This window comes from Microtus oregoni, unplaced genomic scaffold, assembly GCF_018167655.1.
Source record: "Microtus oregoni isolate MIOR12 unplaced genomic scaffold, Mior012 000025F_ref0000491, whole genome shotgun sequence".
Lineage (NCBI taxonomy): Eukaryota > Metazoa > Chordata > Mammalia > Rodentia > Cricetidae > Microtus > Microtus oregoni.
The window spans coordinates 35,155,673-35,178,864 of NW_024543084.1; the positions used below are offsets into that span (position 1 = coordinate 35,155,673).

Here is a 23,192-nt window from a genome sequence, read left to right on the forward strand (position 1 = left end):
TGAAATTTACTGCTTCATGAAAAAGTCTGCTGGATACTACGGACCTGTAGGCTGTAGATGGATGCCCCAACAGTTCAGAAGAACTTTGGATAACTGTCCAGACAGCAAGATGTCTCTGTCATTTCTAGAGCTTTAGAAGTTACTTTCAATGGACTTCCTGTTTACTTAGGTAATAGTATATCCTTCTGGAGTCTTTGATGGAGTTGAAGAATAGATAGATAGTTATAGTTTTCCTTAGTTATAATAGAAGATAAAGTAAATAGAAATATTATAACTGTAATTCTTGCTTAATACCCATTTTGTTATATGTAATTTTACTATGTTAAAGTTGAAATCTTTTTTATTTAAACAGAAAAGGGGAGGTGATGTGGGTATCCCCTCTGTGTGCTGTGATTATCATTAATAAATAAAGAAACTACCTTGGCCTATTGATAGGGCAGAACTTAGGTAGGCAGGGAAGAGAGAACTGCATGCTGGGAGAAAGAAGGCAGAGTCAGAGAGCCCCTATGGAGTCACTGGAGACAGACTCTGGTTGGAACTTTAATTGGTAAGCTACAGACAGATGGTGATATACAGATTAATAGAAATGGATTAAATTAAAATGTATTAACCAATAAGAAGCTAGAGCTAATGGGCCAAGCAGTGATTTAATTAATACAGCTTTGGTGTGCTTATTTCAGGTCTGGGTGGCAGGGATGAACAAGTGGGCCCTCCTTGTATAATCAAGTAAAAGTATTTAATAATTTTTAAATACAGAGGATCCTGAGAGTATCATGACATTGAGAAACTACAGAAAAGAAAACACTGCTGTTGGTTTTTTAAACCAAAATTTTAGTGTTCCCTCTGCATTCAAGCATCAAGCTGCACTTTCACTTCATTATACACAGCATTATATTTTCAGCTGTTAGCCAGACAGTGCTGTTCCTTGGAACAACTGTGGCAAAGGTTGCTACTTACATGATCTATGGTTAGCGCGGCACATGGGTGAAAATGATCAAAGCAAACTTCACCCTGTCTCACAGAACATATGTGCTTCTCTAGGTCATTGTATCTCTCTTCGTGGGTCACTGAAAGGGGAAGAGTGAGGTTTCCAAATTATCAGAAATGTGGTGAGTGAAATAATTTTAACACAAATAGCCAAACCAAACAAAAACAAGGCTATACAACTACATGGAGCATACATACCAAGTTTAACTTTATATGACTGTTTGACTTGCACTTGGTCTTTGTAATGACTGCCACAGGCACCAGAATTTCTTTTGGAAAAACTTGTTTTCTCCATTGCACTGTCTACTTGTTTCCAGTACGTCTTTACTGACTGGAGCCACCTTTAAAAATAAATATATTTCTTATGATTTTAATCAGTACTGTGCCCAATGGTTCATGCTTTACTTGGCTACCAGTCCTTGATATTATTTTAAAAACTGTGGGGTCATTAGATTGTAGGAGCTGCATAATAGAAGTCAGTCACTAGCAGAGGGACTTTGAAGAGTAATTGACAACCAGCATCAGCTATCACAAAGTTTATACTAGCAACTGGTTCTCATCTAGCTCTCTCTGCTTCCTGTCTGCTGCCATGTAAACAAACTGCCACTTTAGGCTCCCACTTCCATGGTTGAAGCCTCACCTCCTTGCCTTTCCCACTGTGATGGGCTGAAATCTTTCTAAAACCCTGAGTCTAAATAAAGGCATAACTCCCTTAAGGTATTTTGTTTACATCAACCTAAAAGTAACTCATACATTATTTAATCAGAAAATAGAAATAACTTACATGAAATTTAATAATTAAATAGAGAAAAATTTGTGTGTCTTAAAATTTGCACAGAACAAAATTGGTTTTATAGTCGCATAACCTGAAATAGAATTCTAGCTTCCTTACTATTAACTCTGAATCCTGTATGAATCATTTAATATTTTTGTGCCTGTATTTCATGTTTAAAAATGAATAGACTTGTAAAACTACCATTATCTAATAATAACAATGGAAATACTACTAAATCTAATATTGATAAAATTTAAGATAGATATTTATGTATATGCAAAATACATAGGAGGGAATATGACACACGGGAGAAGCTAAAGGATATGTTGTTATTAATACTCAACATTCAAGTCCGAAGACAAGATGTGTGACTTCCCATTATTAAAGTTTTGCTCTTGTTCTAAATAAATAAATCTATAAAATGTGATAATCTTGAGATCTATGGATAAATGTATCATTCTATCACCTTTATTTAGAATAAATAAAAGAAATATGCAGCCATCATTTTATTTTTGAGCTATGATATAACACCTTCCTATTCAACTGCAGATCTGACCCAAGGGTCACTGGGTGTTGGTGGAGGCTGCACATTTGTTCCTGGCTGCTCAGACCCGAAATTATTATACAAAACTGTATTAACTAAAACACTGCTTGGCCAATCATTATGTATTGCTAGCTAGCTCTTATGTCTTAAATTATCCCATTTCTATTAATTTATATTTTACCATGAGGCTCGTGGTTTACCGGTAAAGTTCTGCAGCAAGTGTATCTCCTGCAGTGGCTTTATGGAATCTCACTTACTCATCTTCTTTCTTCCAGCATTCAATTTAGTTTCCCCATCTAGATCTATTCTGCCCTATCATAGGCTAAAGCAGTTTCTTTATTCATTAACAAATAAAAGTAACACATATTCAGAAGGACTTCCCACACCAGCTGGCTATTTTTTCGTAGAGAGTTGCCAAGACTTATCCGAAAGAACTAAAGAGATTTTAGCTTGAAGATTCGGAGAGTGCTATAAGTTAACCAGAAAATGAGGTAAATCTTAAGCCCATAAAAGATTATAGAATCTAAACTATCAAAATAGATAAACATTCTGTGCAAAATAGAACCTAATCCATACTCAGTAAGATGTTTAGGGTTGCTTATGGTAGCTGAAAGAGCCAAAAATGGACATCGGATCATGACAAGGAGATGCTCCCAGATTTCTGCTCCAATTTCTCCACCAAGACAATGTACCTATAAAAGAAAAAAATGTTTTCAATTGACAGGTCAGTTTTAAGAATGACAAGTTAAAATAGCATATGGAATCTTAAATTGGTCATAGGTATTTCCCATTACCTTTAATGAACCACACCAAATTTAAAGAAGTATGAGAGAAATCCAGATGGAGGACATATTTGTTGCTGTAGGAAGGCTTGCTTGTGGTTACTGGGGTGTGGCCTCTTATACTATATACGTGGATGCAGAGCCTGTGTCTGCCCCTTCTTTTTTGCCCTGGCTGCTCGTTCTGATATTGGATTGCTGGATTCGATTTCTGTCCACCGTTCAAGCAGAAAATTATGATTTGTGAGTTTACCCCTAAATAAAAAAAAAACATCTATTTCTCAATTCTGAGCTAGTGGGGGATTTCTTTTACACGTCCGTTCATCACTTGGTGCCCACAGGGATTTAAGCTCCACGCCTACCAAGTGGACGACCTGGCCATTACATGGCCCAGACAGGCTTGCTTTTGCCTAAGCAGTTTTGGTAGAATCCCCATCAAAGATCTGGACTTAATCTCCAGGACACAAACTATTTATTATCATTATTAATCGATATTATTACTGAAACAAAGTAAAGATTAGCTAAATATATTTTCATTTTATCTTTTCAGTTTAAAATCCAGGAATAAAAGAATGGAGGGCTGACTGAGAAGCCAAGGACAATGGCACTGGGTTTTGATCCTACTGCATGTAATGGCTTTGTGGGAGCCTAGTCTGTTTGGATGCTCACCTTCCTAGACCTTGATGGAGGAGGGAGGACCTTGGACTTCCCACAGAGCAGGAAACCCTGACTGCTCTTTGGACTGGAGAGGGAGGGGGAAGAGGAATAGGGGGAGAGGAAAGGGAAATTGGGAGGGAGGGATGAAGGGAAATGTTTAATAATAATAATAATAATAGTAATAATAATAAAATTTAAAAATTTGTCAGTTTGGAAAAAAAGAATGTACTTTTCTATGGGACTCTAAGTCTCTGAATAAGTATACTGAACGATGCTGCTACAGAACTCCACTAAGTGGCTTCCATCAGAACGTCTGCATTGGTTTTCACCCCACTCTAGTGCTCAGGGACACTGATCCACAGGTACTACTTCATGGGACTCCAGGTTCTCTGGATCTCTAGCTCTAATGATGGAGTAAGCTGAGATCATTTTTCCATTGCCCTCTCCCAGGTTGCCAGCTGTGTACCTCAGCTAAGGTTCACTGCTTGAAATATAGCCCATTCGATCAGAACCTCCTCTGCAACCAGAAGCAAATGCTTCCTTACCTTGTCAGCTTAAGATTAACAATAAATTCTCTCTGGATTTCCTCACAAATGCCTTTTTGAAAACATACTTTTAGAACCTTATTTTGAATAGGCCATTTGTTTTCCTTTAAGATCACAACAAACAGAATCATTTCCCATCACAAAGCAAAGCATAAAACACTTTGTTTGGAGGCTGGACTGGATTTTGATTTTTGTGTCATGAGTTTTAATTTGTTTCCTCTACAACAACATCCCCGATGAAGATCGTTCCTCATGCATGCAGAACTCTCACCAATACACCCTACTACTGATTAACAACAGAAGCAGTGAGCCAAGAGGGTGATTCAGCTGAGGAAATGCTCAGAAGAAAATTGCTTCCAAATCTGAACTCTGTCCAAGGGGCAGATGTCCCAAAGCAGCAAAGACATACAGAATATATGAATAATAGGAAGTTATCCTGAGACTTGAAATCAAGCCTACCTCATCAAATATGACGTATCTGATCCTCTTTACCCAGCTTTGGCGATGAGGAGCCAGTAGCAGAATTTCAAAGCAGGCAGGCACAGTAACAAGGACCTAAAAGCAGCAGTAGGGTGTGAAGTAACACTTAGAATGTGCATAGGTATAAAACTACATGAGGCAAAGCTTCATGAATGTATGTTCTAATAATGAAGATCTGATACTACATCTAAGGATTGGATTTATGACATTTGGGATATTAGTCTGAACAACAAGACTTCAATATTCCTTGGACAAAATGGTAAAATATCACATTTTAAAGTGCAGGTTTTGTTTGTGAGCCTTCCAACTGTGTCCAGCCCTGAATGGGACACATTTTGATCTCTTTCCAAACACAACAAACAGGAAAGGAAATGGAAAGAATAGAGAGCCAGGGGAAGGTATCATGTATTGTGAACTGCCGTCTTCTGAACCAACAGGAAAGGAAATGTAAAGAATAGAGAGCCAGGGGAAGGCATCGTGTATTGTGAACTGCCGTCTTCTGAACCAGGCCTGGGCAGTTCCACTCATGAACTCACAGTAACTCTGATTATCTCTGTACAAAACCTGCAGATCGAACCAGTCAACATTCAGCATGAATGAGGAAGCACTCACAAGGCCACACCCCCACAGAGGAGTTATTGGCAGGTGGTGGCTGCTGAGAAAGAGACTTGATACTGGGAGGCCTGTGAGTTGGAGGGAGGGAAGGGAGGTAGAAGGAGAAAACAGGGTAGGTGTATATGCTCTTAATACACGTCAAACACATATAAAATTCTCAAGGAATAAATAAAAATGTTTTAACTGAATATGCACATATATATATATATATATATATATATATATATATATATATATTAACTTTTGTTTTAGTTTGTTTTTCAAGACAGGGTTTCTCTGTCTAACAGTCCTGACTGTTCTGGAATTCACTTTGGAGACCAGGCTGGCTTCAAACTCACTGAGATTTGCCTGCCTCTTCCTCCAAAGTGCTGGGATTGAAGGTATGCACCACCACGGCCTGGCTCAATTTTACTTAATTCTTTCAAATGTAACACTAAAAGAGAATTTGTGTTAGAAGATGTTTCTTTGTTTTTTTACTTTTATTGATTTTTATTGAGCTCTACATTTTTATCTGCTTCCCTCCCTGCTTCTCCCCTCCCCTTCAACCCTCCTCCAAGGTTCCCATGCTCAAAATTATCTAGGATATCTTGTATTTTTCTATTTCCCATGTAGATTAGATCTATGTATGTCTCTCTTAGGGTCCTCATTGTTGTCTAGGTTCTCTGGGATTGTGATTTGTGGGCTGGCTTTCTTTGCTTTATGTTTAAAAACCACCTTTGAGTGAGTATATGTGATAATTGTCTTTTTTGTCTGGGTTAGCTCACAAAATAATTTTTTCTAGCTCCATAATTTTTCTGCAAAATTCAAGATGTCATAAATTTTCTGCTGTGTAGTACTCCAATATGTAAATGTACCACATTTTCCTTATCCATTAGAAAATGTTTCTTTTAAAGGCAATCAGGGCAACACATTGCGAAGTCTACAACATAATGGTCTACAAGCATGTCTTAGTTTTCATTTTATCCTAATTAATTATTTATCTCATAATTCAATAAGACAGAACACTATAACTTCACTAACACTACAGCGCACTCATTAACTACAACACAACACAAACGTTTTAACTGATATGAGTATCTAACAAAGGAAAGTAATTATAATAATATATGGCTGTTCACTAAATTTTGGTAGCTTGTAAGATCACTGTATCATTTTGAATTCCATTGTAAAGCAACATGATGAATGAGATATAAACTAAAAGTTTATATCAAAATGAATATATCTTTAGAGAAAATGAGTTCTATTTTTCACATTCTTTAAAATTTGACAACTTTGTATTTTTTCTGAAGCAGTTTTGTACTTCACAAATTCAAGAAATTATTTTCACAAATCTTGAGAAGATGTTAGATTTCTAGTCAAAAAGACATATCACTGTTATATAATCTAATATTAAGTTTATTAAGTAGTATGGCAAACCTGGCAGTTCAGGGCATCTTGACGATAATCCCTAGTGAAAACGCCACACAGAACTTGACCAGCTGGCAGAATTTTGGTGTAACGGTTTTGAACAGTTGCTACCACTTGATTAACAAGTGCCTGATTGACAGGAAAACAGATGTATTAGCTACATAATAAAGTGTAGGTGAGCAAAATTTAATGATGGAGATGTTCAAAACTATGTTCTGCTATGAACGCAGAAAACTAAATAAACCCTTTTATCTACCCACTCACAGTAAAAAGCTCTCCCATTGAACTGTTGGACTAAAAATCTGAACTTCTTTGATTAACAACAACCTACAGTAAAACAGACATAGAAAACAATTATCTGGAAGTAAAATGATAAGCATATCCTATAAAGCAGAAAAACTAACATATACAGTGCAGTTAAATGATCACCACTTATAATCCGAGGCTATCACAAAAAGAATCTCAAACAAATTTGTATCTCATATTTCAGAACCTCCCTCAGATGTCAGAAGCTTGACTATATACACAAATCTGTATAGTCTCACTAAGGGTCAAGTGGGTAGCATGGCCAGAGGAATCTATAAACCTTCAAACATCTGTTACACACTTTTATTGAATTATTACACTTTTCCCCAAAGTACACACCACATAGACGAAACTGTAAAATTTATAATTCATCTATAAATACGTTTTAAAGTTACTTTCCAGTTATTTTAATGTATCTGAACACACAACCCCCTTGTGCTGGCTATTGTTATGTCAACTTGACTCAAACTTGAATCATCTGGAAGGAGGAAAGCTCTACTAAGAAAATGCTACCATCAGATGGGCCTGTGGCTAACTTTCTTGATGAATAATTGATGTGTGGGCAGTTTACTGTGGAGAGTTTCACCCCTGGGCTAGTAATCTTTTCTGCTACAAAAAAGCGGGATGAGCAAGCCATGACAAAAATAGCCAGTACTCAGCACCCCTCCATGGCCTCGGCATCAATTCCTGCATCTAGGTTCTGACCCAGTTTGGGCTCCTATCCTGATTCTCTCAGTCATTAATTGTGTTATATAAGTGTAAGCTGAAATAAACCTTTCCTTCCCAAAGTTTCTTTTTATCATGATATTTTATCACAGCAATAGGAATACCTAATGAAGACAGTCTCCAAATGAAAATGTGGATAATTCCAATTACACAAAGATTTTAACATTACCATTGGAATGAATAACTGTAATAAGCTAAGGTACACTTCATTGTGGCTCAGAAAAAGATGTATTATTCATTACACAAAATTTGAGGAATTAGTAAAAAAATGAATAAAGAAATACAACAGACCAAAATTCATAAATAATAATACCACCCAAATCACCAAAGAAATGCATATCTAAATATGCAAATATAAAAAAGCACCTCTCTAAATAAACAGAATTCCACTACCTCTGATTGTAGCAGAAGCTCACTGAATGACAACAGGAATCTTGAGAAAGATTTGAGATTCCATCTCACTCCAATTAGAATGGTTAAATCAAGAAAACAAGTGTTAACAGCTGGGGAAAACATGTGGAAAGGGGAACCCTTAATCATTACTGGTAAAAGTATTGTCTGGAATACCCATTATAGAAATCATCACTGAGGTGTCACAAAGCATGAAAAATGAAACTACCTCATGACCTTGATATATAGCTCCATCCTGGGTATATACCCTAAAGTCTTCCAGTCTTACTAAAGTGATATGTGTATAACCTAGTTCAAACTTCCACTATTCCAATAGTTAGGAAACAGAAGTAAGCTTGATGTCCAGCAGCAAATTAATCGAAAAAACGTTGTACAAATACAATATTCCATTCAAACAGAAACAAACATGAAACAATGTTGTTCAAAGAAAATGAATGGAGCTGGGTATTATTATATTAAGCAAAATAATACAGACACTAAAAGACAAATACCACATGTTTTCTCTTACATTTAGATCATAAAATTTAGTTTTTATTATATGTATAATGTAAGAGAGATTGGGTAGGGGACATTAAACTAGAAAGGGAAGCATAAGAGGGGAAATAGTGCAGAAGGAAAGAAGGGAAATAAGATAATAGAATATATGTGACTTGAAAGTGGAATGGGGGCTACATAAGAATAAAGGGAAGCGGTGGAGGGGAATACATCATAGGGGAGGTAGTGGTGAAGGGGAGTCAAAAATTATATACAAAAATTCTATTATGAAGCCCATTACTAATTTTTAACTAGTGAAAATAAATTTAAAAACTAGATATACCACATATCTATGTCTAATATTTCTAAGTAAATTCAGGAATAAAGAAAAATATTCCATGCACTGGATCCCTACCTTTGTTGGTGAAACATACACAACGACGCCTTCGTCACTCTCCTTCAGCACCTTCTCCATGCAGTAGTAGGAAGCATAGGTTTTGCCAGAGGAGGTTGGGGCAACAATCACTGCAGATTCATTGTTATCCACCACATCCAGGAGCTCTCGCTGCAGGGGTCAGACCATGATTTGCATCAATCAAACAAGTCATATGCTACCCAAAATATCATTCCTTTACCATTCTGATTTTTCTGAACCTCAATGATGGAGAGCTGCAGACACACAGAAAATCTAAAAGAAAACTCTGATAGATGACATTCTCTCAAACGATGCAATTTATTTGCTTTTCAACAGCTGAGAGAGGAGTCTTACATGTGAAAATGGAGTAGAAAAACTAAAAGAACTATATAGGAAAGGAAGAATATTCAGGACCAAGAAGGAGTCAATGAGGAAGGCAATGAAGCAAGGTGTATTGACAGAAATGTGACCAAAGTATACAACATAGAGGGAGGAAAAGACCATAATAGAACATGCTCTTTTGTACAAAAAAAATGACTCAAAAATAGTGTCAGAATAAGATCTCACTATTAGGAAGTTTGTTTTTAATGGTTTAATAGAGAAATACACTTGTTGGAATCAGCCAACATATATTAGCATGGCAGTAAGCAAATGGTGGAAGCACAGAAATACCAAGGATTCTTTATTTTACTGCTTACCCTTGAAGGGTGAGTATTTGGGACCATCATCTTTCATCCTATTATTTTTTTCATCAAGATGTGAGTAGTCAAAAGAATGGAAAACCTATGTGAAGGACAGAAGACAGAAGGTACTCTCAAATCCCAACCTGTCATTCTGTGAATTTAGTCTTCCCCACATGCTACATCAGAATGAAAAGGGCATAAAAGAATTAGAAGGTGTACGGAAAACAGGAATAAATATTCCTGCCCTGTAGCCCACACTGAAATAGGACATTGGTTCCCCGCTTAAGGAAAAATAAGAATTTTGATATACAAGGTTTCAGCCCAACCAGCTTTCTCTGATTCTTGCCTTCAGTCTTACACTTCCTCACACAAGCTGATCCACTCCGATGTGATGTCATTCTGTTCACAAGCTGGTACTGGAAGCTAGGCTCATGGAGCCATCTAAGTATCTCTACATTAAAGCTAGGGTGTCTCATTATATTAATGAAAAGTGACTTACAAAATCTGAACTGACTGGAACAACTAGTCATATTGAACCTACAAAATTGCATTTCTATAAATAAATAATACTCAAGTTACAGTATATATATATATATATATATACAAGTAGTTACTTCTAAATTTTGTAGCCATCAATACTTATCTTATGTGTGTTTACAGACATATAGTTAGAATGGTAGTAAATATATAAGCAATTTGCCCACTCTTTAAACTACACAAACTTCTTCATGAGTATATTGTTTACAAATGAAATTTTATTGGCAGGAAACCTGGAACATGGTACAGAATGATAATAGCTGTATAGCACAGGCATCTTTAAGCTTTGACTCTATGTATGTGAATCCATCCAACACCTTACCAAGGAAATGAAAATTTTAACTTCTTTTAATGGAAAATTTTAGTCCAAATGAGACATTTTAAATAACACTGAGCTTTAACTGAAATAACTTTTAAATGTAATAATTCAATATTAAGAAGTCCATGACAAATACAAATACTACCACACATAGAGAGAAAGAGAGACAGAGGAGAGAGAGAGAGAAAGCTGGAGAAATAAGAAATTTCATGGTGCATAAAATTCTATGATGCATACATGATTAAAAAATATAATAATTAATTTTTATTGATATTTTACCTGCCATGAATCGGGAATAAAATCTTGGACTCTGGGGTCTGGATCTTTTCTTTCTTCTCTTATCAAATGGTGACCCATATATTGTAGTTGGAACCTAGATGGCCCAATTCCAACTGAATATTTATTCATTTTTTTCAGTTTTATGTCATCTGCTTTATCCTGTATTGTTTTAAAAGATTATTTTGAAAGCAATTAAGTTATACCATAATTTAAATGTTGAAATGTTTATAACTGACTTTCTTCAATATGGAAACAATTTTAATCACCCTTTAAACATCTTGAGGTCATTGCCACTTTTCTGAAACACAAGCAAATCAGTAGAAGTCAAGATTTTCAAATGCTTACTCTAATATTTGTAGCTACACCCTGACATATTTACATCATCACCATTATAGATACGAGCTGTTTTGCCAGAATTAAGTATTGGATTAGTTTTAAAAGTCTGCAGAAATTATTTGACATTTAGTGGGATAGTCAATTAGTATAAAAATTTCTAATTCTTAAGTAACTCAGATTTAGTAGTTGGATTAATCAAGATTGTATTTTCTATTGTAAATAAACATAAAAAGCATTACTGTATTTGAAGGATGTTTTATGTAGAGCAAATTACAGATGAGTAAAAATGAAGCTTTTGCAATAAGTTACCTGAGCTGAATACAAAGAATTTGCTAGTTCATCAAACCCTAAACATGTGAGACATCTGGCTATGAGTTTCTGATCTGCTTCCTGCAGAAGTTCCAAGTGTTTGTCCAACAAGGAGTGAATTCTCTTCATCATATCGACAGCTATGCTGAAGTCTTTTGTTGTTTCACCTTGGTACAAAATGCAAATAATAAAATTGTTATAAAAGTTATCAAAGTAACAAATGTTTATTAACGAAGAGCAATCATCTAGCTTATTCACGGCTATTTATGAAACTCACTTAGCATTAACAGATGCTTGAGAATAGAAAGGACAGGATAAAATTCTTACAATTCATAATTAAAACATTAAATTGAAGTTTATTGGATTTCATGGTGAATTATAAAGATTTATCTGTCTCATATTCCTATGTCCCCTTTGTTAAAAGAAAATAATTGCATGATTTTAAACATAAGATTATAATCTTAGCAACATTCATTTTAGCCCTATTGTTCACAGAGAACTATTGGATATAAATCTTGAATCTATTTGCTCAGTGCAATCCATCTCTTCCAGCGATCAGATCCAGACTCCGACAATCCCTCCACTTCTCTGGCATCACACACACTGTTTCTCCCCTCTACTCACATCTTCCTTCTCACTTCTCTTTTGGTTTCTTATGTTTCTTTTAGTTTGTGCACACTCTCACCTACTATGGAAGTGCTATCAAACCTATATTGAAAGCTATTATACAAGAGGATGCCAAGTAAATGAAATAGAGGTGCTTAAAGCATCTCCAACTTTGATATGTCCTCCACAACAATGAACTGTACCATTGAGCTATTAGATAGAATAAACCCTTTATTCATTAAGTTGCTTTAATGAAAGTATTTTTCATCACAACAAATAAGGGGAAACTAAGTTAATAGGCAAGCATAAACACCAACTTATCCAGAAAAAAAATGTTTATCATTGGAACTCAAAAATAAATTATGAGTTCTACTGTGTCTCACTGTTATTGGTTCTGCTAACAATGCTCTCTTCCTGGTCAGCAGTTAGTTTAAAGCTATCTATAATTGTGCTTGTGAATATGCTTTGTCTTTGCTGTTTGCCACCTCCCTGAGATGTCATTGCTCATTGATAAAAACAGAGGAAAGAACCCTTTATCAGTCTTACTATACAAATTCTAGTTAGCAGGTGACAAGGCACGTCTTTACATCTCTTTGAACTCTAGCTCATCAAGGTAAGCCACCCGAATTACACCCCACACACCTTCAGCTCGGCAGTGATCCTTCCATGCTGTCAAGCAAGCCGTTAACCCAGCTTTTTCAGCCTGAACTTTTACTGAGTTACTTTTACATGATTTCAAAAACTCTTCCAGCTTCTTCATCCCAGAGCTTAAATTATTTTTCATCTCCTTCTCAATAGAAGATGACAGGGTATTCCATTTTTGTTCTTCCCTTTGTTCTTCCTTGGCCATCAACCTCTTCTTATTCTCTCTAGCAATTATGTCAGCCTTGCTCTCCTGCCCAAATGGAAAGAAACACAATTTGTGACAAGAAAGAACTATCCCACATTGACATTTCTTGGTGAATTTTTTAAGTATGCTCAGATGATTTTGACCATCACCCCATACTTGAATAATCATAAAAAAAGTCTTTAATTAAGACTCTGTTGATTGAAAACATAAAAATTCAAGTTAGTGAATATAAAGACCTGACATAGGTAATTTCCTAAATTTTGATGTAGTGTTAAATATAAAAGGGTAAATATAATAAAACCAAAGAGACCTTGCAAAGATTCATTTAGGTCTCCATGCAGTGACACCTGCTATTCTTTCCTGGACTGCATTTCTGTTACCCTTCCTACCGAGTCATCTTCCTACTCCGTACATGATCATGATGTTTCTATCATGAAGGTTTAACTGTATACCTTAAAAAAGCAAAAACATTAATTATATAAATACTTTGAGGAAAGCATAGAAAATCTGTATAAGTCAGGCAAAGAAACCCATGTGTTGTATGCTTATTTTTGCTGGATTTGTGAAAAACATTCTGATTGTTACTAACTAATAAACTACATTTTAATATTATTGCAAAATTTTAAACCAAACCTTTATTGACTTAATGCTTTACTTGATTCTCTAAATAAGCATATGTTATTGCATAGAGGAGTATATGTAATAATTTATATGGAAGTTAGACTTTCTAGCAGGTATCATAGTAAATATGTTTGTTCTTTGTGTTACTTTTCTGTGCGCTAGTCAAATAATATGGCCAAGAAAATTTATAGAAGAAAAGTTATCTGAACTTGTGATTCCAGAGGGCTAAGAACCAGTGATGGCGGTACAGAGGCATGGCACCTGGAGCAAGAAGCTGAAAGTTTGTGTCTTAAACTGTAAATAGGAATGGCAAGGCTAATAAGCTCTCAAAACCGGCCTCCAGTGACACATTTCCTCCAAGAAGGCCAATCACTTGAGCCTCCCCAGACAATGCTGCCAAATGGAAGCCACACACTCAAATGCTGAGACTATGGGAGACATCTCATTCAAACCACTACACCCAAATAAGAAAAAAGATGGTATCTCATGGAAGGAAGCCATCAAAGTGATGAGAAAACACCAATTTAATAAAGAATAGGTCTCCTGAGTAAATTGGGAACATTGGGACCAAGAGAGAGGGTTGAAGGAAAGGAGAGAGGAAGGGAGGGGAACAGATAAAAAATGCATGACTCAATAAAATCAATAAAAAAGAACAATATCAAGAGCTTTTAATTATAATGGAATTTATGGAAACTTACACGTGTCTTTGTGCTCCTGGACTTACTGCAATCCTGAGGCTTAGCACCTTGAGTTATGATGAGCTTAGAAGAGACTGATTCTAATGAGTTCCCATAAAATCGTTGAAAAACATGATATTTCTGCACACTTCTAAGATAACGGGGGTTTCTTGTACGCTCTGAAGAAGAAAATAAAACTTAAAATGTAAATGATTATGCTTTCTCAGCAGCATCTCTAACTCTCCACACCACTCCATAAACAGGTGCTATTCTTTCTAGTGTACAACAGCAATTTTGTCTGAGCAGATTGCCCAAAGAGTGTATCTAAAATTGTCTTCAATTCGACTATCACATCTATAGAATAACTCTCAAAATTCTACAAAGGTGACAAAGGTGGCAACTTTTTATATAGTTGCCTAGGATTTCATGCATGCAGTTTAAGGGTTCTGCTACTGGTCAACAACTCCCAGCAGTTCAAACGCTTTCTGTTTCCAAAAGCAAATACTAAGAATGTTATTTAATTTTATTGATTAAATGTGTTCTTTGATAAAGGATGTAGTGCTCTCTAATTTCTTACCCCCATTCTCTTTTATATCCAATTTAACCTGTCAGCTCCCCCATCTCCATAAAAGTCTTTTTTCCATATTCAAGCATTTTTGGTTTGATTTCTGACGTATTAACTTTAATTAGGACTGTGGGTTTGTGTATTTGCCTCTACAATGGAGCCCTGGGAGCACACCACTGGGTACACAACTGAGGTAATGGTGACCCCCCTCCAGAATCCATCTGGATTAGCAGTAAGGAGTAGGAGGTCCATGAGTACCCTTCTTTCCAGGTTATTTGGGGTTTTATTAGGGGGGGTTCTTTGTTTTGTTTTAGAGACAGACTCTATGTGTTACCTGTTTGTGCCCTGTGAATGAGCTTCAGTAGGAAAAGTCAAGAAGAAAGCCATCTGAGGTATTCTGGTTCCTTGAATTAATGGATAGGGAAAAATAAGGCCCTCATCCTGGGACACAGTCATAGAGCTGAGAGCTTCATCACTATATATTAAACTTCAAACGACATCCAGATATCTTAAACTACAAGCCTTTTTTCCTTAACACAGTATCAAACTCGGGAGACAGAAATCACAAATGCACTCCTCTGCCTAGACCACCTACACCCTTTACATGAATAACCACCAGGAAACAAAGGGAGAATTCTCTGTTAACATCCTTCCTGTTGTCCATCTGAATGCCCTGTTGAATGTTCTTCCCAAAAACTGTTGATCTGAGTTCACAATGTGATTTATACTTTGAAATAAAGGCCAGAGTGATGTAGATTTCAATAAGTTTACCAGAATCGGCAAGGTCACCATTGAAATTGGCCTTTGTCCTGTCATAGTCATCACTGAGAGGTCTGTGGGAATGCCAGTGCACAAGCTCATCGAATTCCTTATGCTTAACCAGCGAGGAAACAATGGGGTCATCACTGGGAGACAAAAAGAAATACAAGCACATATCAAATTCCAGGCCTCCAAATCCAATACATTTTATAACTTTGAAAATCATAGTATCTTCTCCTCTTTCTGGGATACAACATGTGTAGTAGAAGGCAAAAAATCATTTTCTTATAAGTTTCAGAAGCCAGGACCACTTCAGGTCTCCAACACTCTCAAATATTCCTTGTATGTTAGGGGTAGAGTGCTTTATTCTCCAATTAAAATCACACAGATATAATAAACATGGGCAATGGGCAACATGCTCCAAATACATATTACATGTAATTTGCTATCTTAATGTGTCATATTTCTGTAGTTTATTCAGAAAAAGCCTTCTCAAAGACTTTTCTTAATAAATAGCTATTATTCATTCCAAACAAGTATTTATTAATACATATGGAGGCCTCACCTCTTTAGAAAAGGCAAGTCTTTCAAAATGTCACCAGTAAATTCATCAACCAAAGCACATGACATTGGAATAAAACCCAAATTTGGCATCTTTTTCTGGGAACTTTCTGTAAACAAAAGTAAATATGACCAAGTTAAATGTAAAATTTTCATATAGAAAGACAATACATTGTTTCCCAAAATTTCACATTTAAAAACATTTCATATTCACTTCATTTATATTTTAATTCCAAACCTGCTCATTAAGCTATTTCCTACTTTGAGACTATAGGAACATAATAGAAAATAAATTAATAATAACTAAGCAAATAGGTATATAGATGAAAAATAGGTGGCTCAATGGCTAGAGAGTCAATAGGTATATCTAGATAGATACATTGTGATAAAGATGGCAGATTATTGATAGTTGATAAAGAGTTAAATAATAGATGATAGATAATTTTCTGTGGTGCTTATGTTCAAATGTCTAATCCTTTTATTTTTGTCTAATAAGTGATAAAGATTCTAAAGATAACAATCTGAGAGATCACATACATAGTGTCAAATATAAATTAAAATAGGGAAAAACAAAAGTCATGATATTGAGTTTATTACAATATTCCCTTTGAGCTTCCTTTCGGTTTATATACATGCTTGTGCAAAAACAGGTAGATAGGTGACAAAATGCTAGATCAGGTAGACAGAAATATGACAGCTAGATGATAAGTAGGTAGATTATGAATAGATGACTGACAGACAGACATAGATAGAAACACAGATAGACAGATAATAAATAGATCAGCCGCATCTTATAGCTGTGATAATTGGCTAGTGAATAATTTTTATTTAACGTATTGTTCATAATTCTCCCGATGCTCTCTGTTCTTGTGTTTGCCCAGGATACCTTCTGTAACTGGTAGGTTAAGTACTTTTCTCCCTGTAACCACAGAGATCAAACCAGAAGCTCTGAGAATGGCCCTCAGTCAAAGTCATAACAGCAACTGGAGAATAAATACCCCAGCTCTCTTGTTATTTGCAAGAGATGTTTCCAAGATAGTATGAACTTCATTCAAAGTTCCCAGTTAACCTCATGTCTTCCAAAGTAAAAACCTGCTCATAGACAAACTCTGCAGAGTGCTCTTCATTTCCTGCCCTAACCTAATTTGAACCACTCTCTGACTGCTACAGTAAACTCCTTGCTCCAGTGTTCTTTTGTAAGGTGGGATTCATTGTCATAGGAGAATACACACAAACACACACACACACACACACACACACACACGTATGTATGTATCCTAAGTTCTCAGGAAACATTTCTTTTGCTACTTCCTCTAAAATCATTTTTCCTGAAATTCACTACAATATTAAAGATGTTATTATGTTATTATGACTAAGCCATTTTTTTTTGTTTTTTTGCAAATATGCATACTATCCTCTACCCTAATATAATTTAATAATCACATATAATTCTGAACATTCTGAATTTTATCATTACTGTGAAATCTGTCACTTGACTAATTCTTTAGAGTTAATTCTTCCTTTAGAATTAATTATGTATCCTATGAGATGCTCTGTAGTTTTTACATGTTGCAGTTTCCCTTTGTGTGTCAAGGGAGTGCATTCTTCTGGCTTAATATGTTTTTGCATTTAACTTACCTGATTTGACATCCTAAATGTATAAAATTTGTCTTGATTAATTCAGGGAAATGTTAGGTCATTACTTTCTAAACAAAATTTCACTCACATCAATTCATTCTTTCTTTCCAAGTTCCCAAATGAACCAAAGGTTGACTTTTAGTCTCCATGTCTTTTAATACCTTATGTGCTGAAATTTAATTTTATATTTATTTAAGGTATATACCATGATTTAATATACTTATTTTGAGACATATGTGTGTATGTGTGTACAGACAGACAGACAGATAGATAGATAAATAGATAGATACATACATACATAGATAGATACATAGATACATAGATAGATACATAGATAGATATATAGATAGATACATAGATAGATATGCATAGTATTAGTTGGGCCTGTGGGTGTATGCCTGTATTAGCACTTGACAGGTGGAGGCAGGAGGATCAGGAACTATGAAATATATCATTAGTGTTAGCCCTCATAGACTACAGTAGCCTTATCAAGTACATCAAATACAGACCTATTATCTGCCATATATTTATCTTCCATATTTGTACCCTTTGACCTACATTTCCCCATCCCCAACACTGCTTCCTCAATAATTACCTATTTACTTTGCTCTACTTCTATGTATTTTTTTAGACTGTGCATGTAATGGCATCATATGGTATCCTTCTTTCTGTGACTAGCTTTTATCATTTCTCTTAATGGTATATTTCACCTGTTCTATTTTCTTGTGCAGGAAGCTGAGCACATAATCTCAAACATGCTAGGACACACGACCCGTGAGGGATGTCTCCAACCTTAAGTATGGCTCTTTTTCTATTTATTTATAGAACCAAAACTCCTCCATTATTAATATCCAATCAATTTTAAACCTGTTCAGTATTTTGATTTCTACAAGTCTGGTTATAGACATAAATATTGTTTTAAAGTTTTAATTATTTTTCTCATTTCTAATTTTACATTTAATTTCTCTTAAATGTTTTCAAACTTTATTCAGAAAGTACATAATATTTGTGATGATTAAACAAATAGAACTTATCAGTTCCAAGTCCACAGCTGACATAAGATTACCCTCTGTATTATGTAAATAGCATTGGTTAACAAAGAAGTTGTTTTGGCCTGTGATAGGACAGAAAAGAGCTAGATGGGGAAAACTAAACTGAATGCTGTGAGAAAGAAGGCAGAGTCAAGAGACGCTGTGCAATCACCAGAAGGGAAAGTCAGCTGGAACTTGCCAGTAGGCCATGAACTTCATGATAAAATATTAAATAATAGAAATGGGTTAACCAAAGATATAAGAACTAGCTAACAATTACACTTAAGTGATTAGACAATCAGTGATTAAAATAATATGGTTTCTGTATGATTATTTTGGGTCTAAGTAGATGGGAACAAATGAGAAACTTTTGCCTACACACAGCTAATTGTGTTCTTAGTTATTCCTTGGCTCTTCTGTGAATTCTATTAACATCCTTTTTTGGCATATAATCCTATAAAAATGTTTATGATTTCTTCCTCATGATAATTTGCCAGATCTTTCCAATCACTTTTGTTTACTGGATTAGAGGGGCCTTGTGGCATAACAATTTAAATTCCAAATTCTCAAGAGTGATTTATTATGCTGTAGAAACAGTATGACGTCTTTGTTATTTCTGTTCACTGAAAGGCAGGTCTGGGAAGAGCTAACCTGTGAGGTTTGCTCCTATGGACCTTGGCTTTCTGAAGACTGTCAGTTCTGCCACCTCCTGGCTCTGGCCTCTTCTCCCGTGTCTGTCACCAAAGACACTCTGTATATCTGCGGCACAGAGAAGGCAAATGCACTGATTTGGGCAAAGTCTTTCTAAGGTGGATGCTGGCTCCTTTTATTCTTTAGCATCTCACACTCCTCCCAACACAAGTCTAGTGTTTACTTTGTTACTATACAACACAGATGCTGAATATGTTACCACACTAATCTCTATGCTGGTAGAGCATAGATGGATCTCAATTCCTCCAGTTATTTTGCAGGCTTCCCCCATTCTATTATTTGGAGAAGAGCCATCATGATGCATTAGAATATTGAAAATTTTTGTTGACAGAGGTTACATTGCTAGAAAGAGAATTCACTTACATATGGTTTGACTTTTTAAAATGGCAACATTAATTACAAACAACATTTAAATGTTCAATATTAGTTGAAGCACACCACCACATGGATATGACAACTATTCAAACACACAAATGCTAGAAAACAATTTCTACTTGGAGTTTCCAAGAGGTTTTTTTCTTCCTCAATTTATGGTAGGAATCAGTTATCTTTGTCTGGTGATGTGGTATTTTAAAGTAAACATTTAAGTTAGGAACAAGTTACCTTGGATTGGTGATAGGGTCATTTAAAGAAAATGACATTTGAATTAGGGATAAGTTACCTTTGATTGGTGATGGGGTCTCTTTAAGAAAATGACGTTCTGTTGTTCTTAAAGGAAATGGATTTCCCACTTCAAAATTTCCCACCAACTTTGACACTGTATCCCAGAGATGTACATACTCCTTCATGATGACATCTCCTACATTCAAATTCAGGCCTGGTTCACAAAATTAAAAACACATTGTTAAGAAGCACTGACACACGCATTAAAGCACATAACATCTTTAAGTCAGTAGGCTCTGAAATATGAGGCTAACAGTGAAATTTTCAATGAGCTTACCACTGAATCTAAATGAAAAGGATCACAGCTGTGGACAATGACAAGGTACATATCAAAACTGATCTTGTCTTTCTGCTTGAGAACTTGATATTAAAAATTAATGTCTTAACTAAGGATAACCAACAGCAGAGATTTAATTTTTTAAGATGATAAAAATATTATACTACATATAGCTTCTTAACCAATAACACTGAATAAAACTAAAATAAAAAATTAACAATGAACCATTATTTTCAAAGTAGGTAATTTATTCCAATTCCTAAAATATGACAGGACCAAATCTTGATGTTAAAGACATTTCTATACTACTCACTCAAGCACTAGGCTCTCAAAATGTGTTTTCTTTTCTTTGATTATAAAAACACAAGAAAAATAGTCTAACAAAACACAAATTATATAAGAATATATAGATAGTATCTCTTAGAAAAACCTAAAATCACAAAATATCTAATAAAGTGAAATGTTTCTATTCATGAGTGATTTCATAAATAAATATTACATGCCATGCATGAAAACAAACTGTTATGAACTGTCAAACACATGAACATACACGTTTAACAAACATAATTATGGAGTGCTAATAAACTGAAAATTATTTTTGAATTGTTATATTCATTCTGATTGCCACAAATGTAAATTATAAACAAAGACTGGGAAACTGAAACAATTACTGTTTATACAATAGGCATTTACAAAATGGTTTTGAAGCTTGAAACTCTTCATGAGCTTTCTCTCTAAAGGAAGATGATGTGTATTATATAGTAAGCTGATAGTTCTGCATTTTCTCTCTAAAGAAAGGGGAGGTGTATTATATAGTAAGCTGATACCTTCTGAGTTTTCATTTTCATAGTAAAAAGCAATATTCTTCAGCAAAGGCCCATCACTTAAATCAGAAAGGTGAAGTAAATCCAAACTCCAAAATTTAAACATGTACACATTACTTAGGATGAAATACTCGCACCACTGTTTCTGGAAATCAAAAAAGAAGTTGTTGACAGCTTACATGTCCACAGTAATATGTAGAATGACTCCATACACATCTCTAATCCAAATGAAAGGCAAATGAGAAAACTGTCCTAATACTTATTAGAATGTAAACCCACTTAGGCTGAATAACAATTATACTTTGTTCCTTAAAAATTGAAGCAATACATAAAATAAAAACTGACTCAAAAATGAATTTAAACTGCACGTAATCTCAGCATTTGGGAGGCTAAGGCAGGAGGATGCCTACAAGATTAAGGCCTGTCTATGTTACACAGACCAACCTGGGTTACACAGCAAGATCTTGTCTCAAAAAAACAAAACAAAACAAAAAAACCCAACCATTTATCATCAGTTAAAGAAATATCTATTTATTTACTATTGATTGTTTCCTCCCAATGTAATCTAAAATCTCAAAAACTGTATATTTCTTAAGCTTTTGAATGTGTTTCTATTATTTTCCTAGGTTTCTTTGTTTATTTTGGGTTGTAAATGTTGGGCTGCTAAGGGTTCTAGAAAGAAAAACATTTCCCACCCACCAATGCTGATAGGTCTCCACTAACTTAAGGCTGCATGGTGATGTTCCATTGTAACAAAGACAGAATGTCTGCACAAGCAGCACTTACACAGTAGACACAACTCTTCCTCAATGGTATGATTTACAGAATTAAAGTGAGAGGCTCCCAAGTGAGTTTTCATTATTCTCTATGCCTTGGTATTAAAACTTAATGCTTCCCAACATAAAAAGGAAAATAAAGCTACTATTTCTGATCAGCTAAAATTATCAGGTACATCCTGCCAGGCCATCTTAGAACACTGTTAAATATTTCAAGATTTTTTTATAATGTCTTTTAACTGAAAGCACTTCCTTGTATATTAAAAACTGTCAAAAATTCTTCACTGCTAACAGTTGTGCAAGGGAGGCTTCCGTTCAAGTCCGTATCACACCTGCTGCATTCACGCCAGCTCCCATTTATGGACCAGACTTAAGCTACATAAAGGTGACCCAATAATTTAATATAACTGAGAAATAAATCAGTAATAATAGTCAAAGCACATTACTGGTGCCACAATGTTTATTTTAATTGCAGATAACAATAGATTTAATATATTTAGTATATGACCCATACTAAAACATTTAAATGAAAATGGGATTGAGAAGTGGAGTCTTCCTATCTTTCATTAATAATAGAGTCATACAGAGCCTGCTACCCTTAGGCACTAACAAAACACCAAAATAATGTCCTCCTATGGGGTTTAGGATACAGAATTTTCCCTCAAGAATCAGTAGAACCTACATAGAACCACTTTCATCATGCTAGTATTTACTACACCACAGAACTCTTCAAAAATTTCATTACAGCAGCTATGAATGTTCACTAGTGCAGACATCCAATACGTCCTGATGCTCCTTTGTATGGATATGGGCATGGTGTTGGTGTGCAGGTGCACAGAGGCCACAGGGATTTACCTGGTAAATCCCACTTTATGTATATGACAGGGCCTCTCTCTGGTCCGGAGCTTGACCAAGTAGGATGGACGGTCAACAAGCGATCTTTCCATTTATCTATCTGGGGGATTACAAGTGAGCATCACCACGCCTGATTTGATTTCATACATGGATGTATGTTGTGGGAGCTTCGGGTTGCATTCCTGCTACCCAGC

The 23,192-nt window shown here is 35.3% G+C and overlaps 1 protein-coding gene across 1 annotated transcript in view; it reads right to left on the reverse strand.

Annotated features, from left to right (window-relative positions):
- Positions 1-23,192, reverse strand: part of LOC121462568 (probable ATP-dependent RNA helicase DDX60) — a 129,528-nt gene that overhangs the window by 45,190 nt on the left and 61,146 nt on the right. Inside the window, exons 9-22 of the mRNA XM_041674204.1 lie at positions 21,371-21,512; positions 20,265-20,420; positions 16,228-16,333; positions 15,693-15,808; positions 14,360-14,517; positions 12,833-13,085; positions 11,585-11,751; positions 10,940-11,098; positions 9,122-9,271; positions 6,799-6,918; positions 4,747-4,842; positions 2,883-2,998; positions 1,186-1,328; positions 958-1,067 (exon numbers count right to left, since the gene is read on the reverse strand). Of these exons, the coding sequence (XP_041530138.1) occupies positions 958-1,067; positions 1,186-1,328; positions 2,883-2,998; positions 4,747-4,842; positions 6,799-6,918; positions 9,122-9,271; positions 10,940-11,098; positions 11,585-11,751; positions 12,833-13,085; positions 14,360-14,517; positions 15,693-15,808; positions 16,228-16,333; positions 20,265-20,420; positions 21,371-21,512 (1,992 nt within the window). The remainder of the gene's footprint in view (positions 1-957; positions 1,068-1,185; positions 1,329-2,882; positions 2,999-4,746; positions 4,843-6,798; positions 6,919-9,121; positions 9,272-10,939; positions 11,099-11,584; positions 11,752-12,832; positions 13,086-14,359; positions 14,518-15,692; positions 15,809-16,227; positions 16,334-20,264; positions 20,421-21,370; positions 21,513-23,192) is intronic.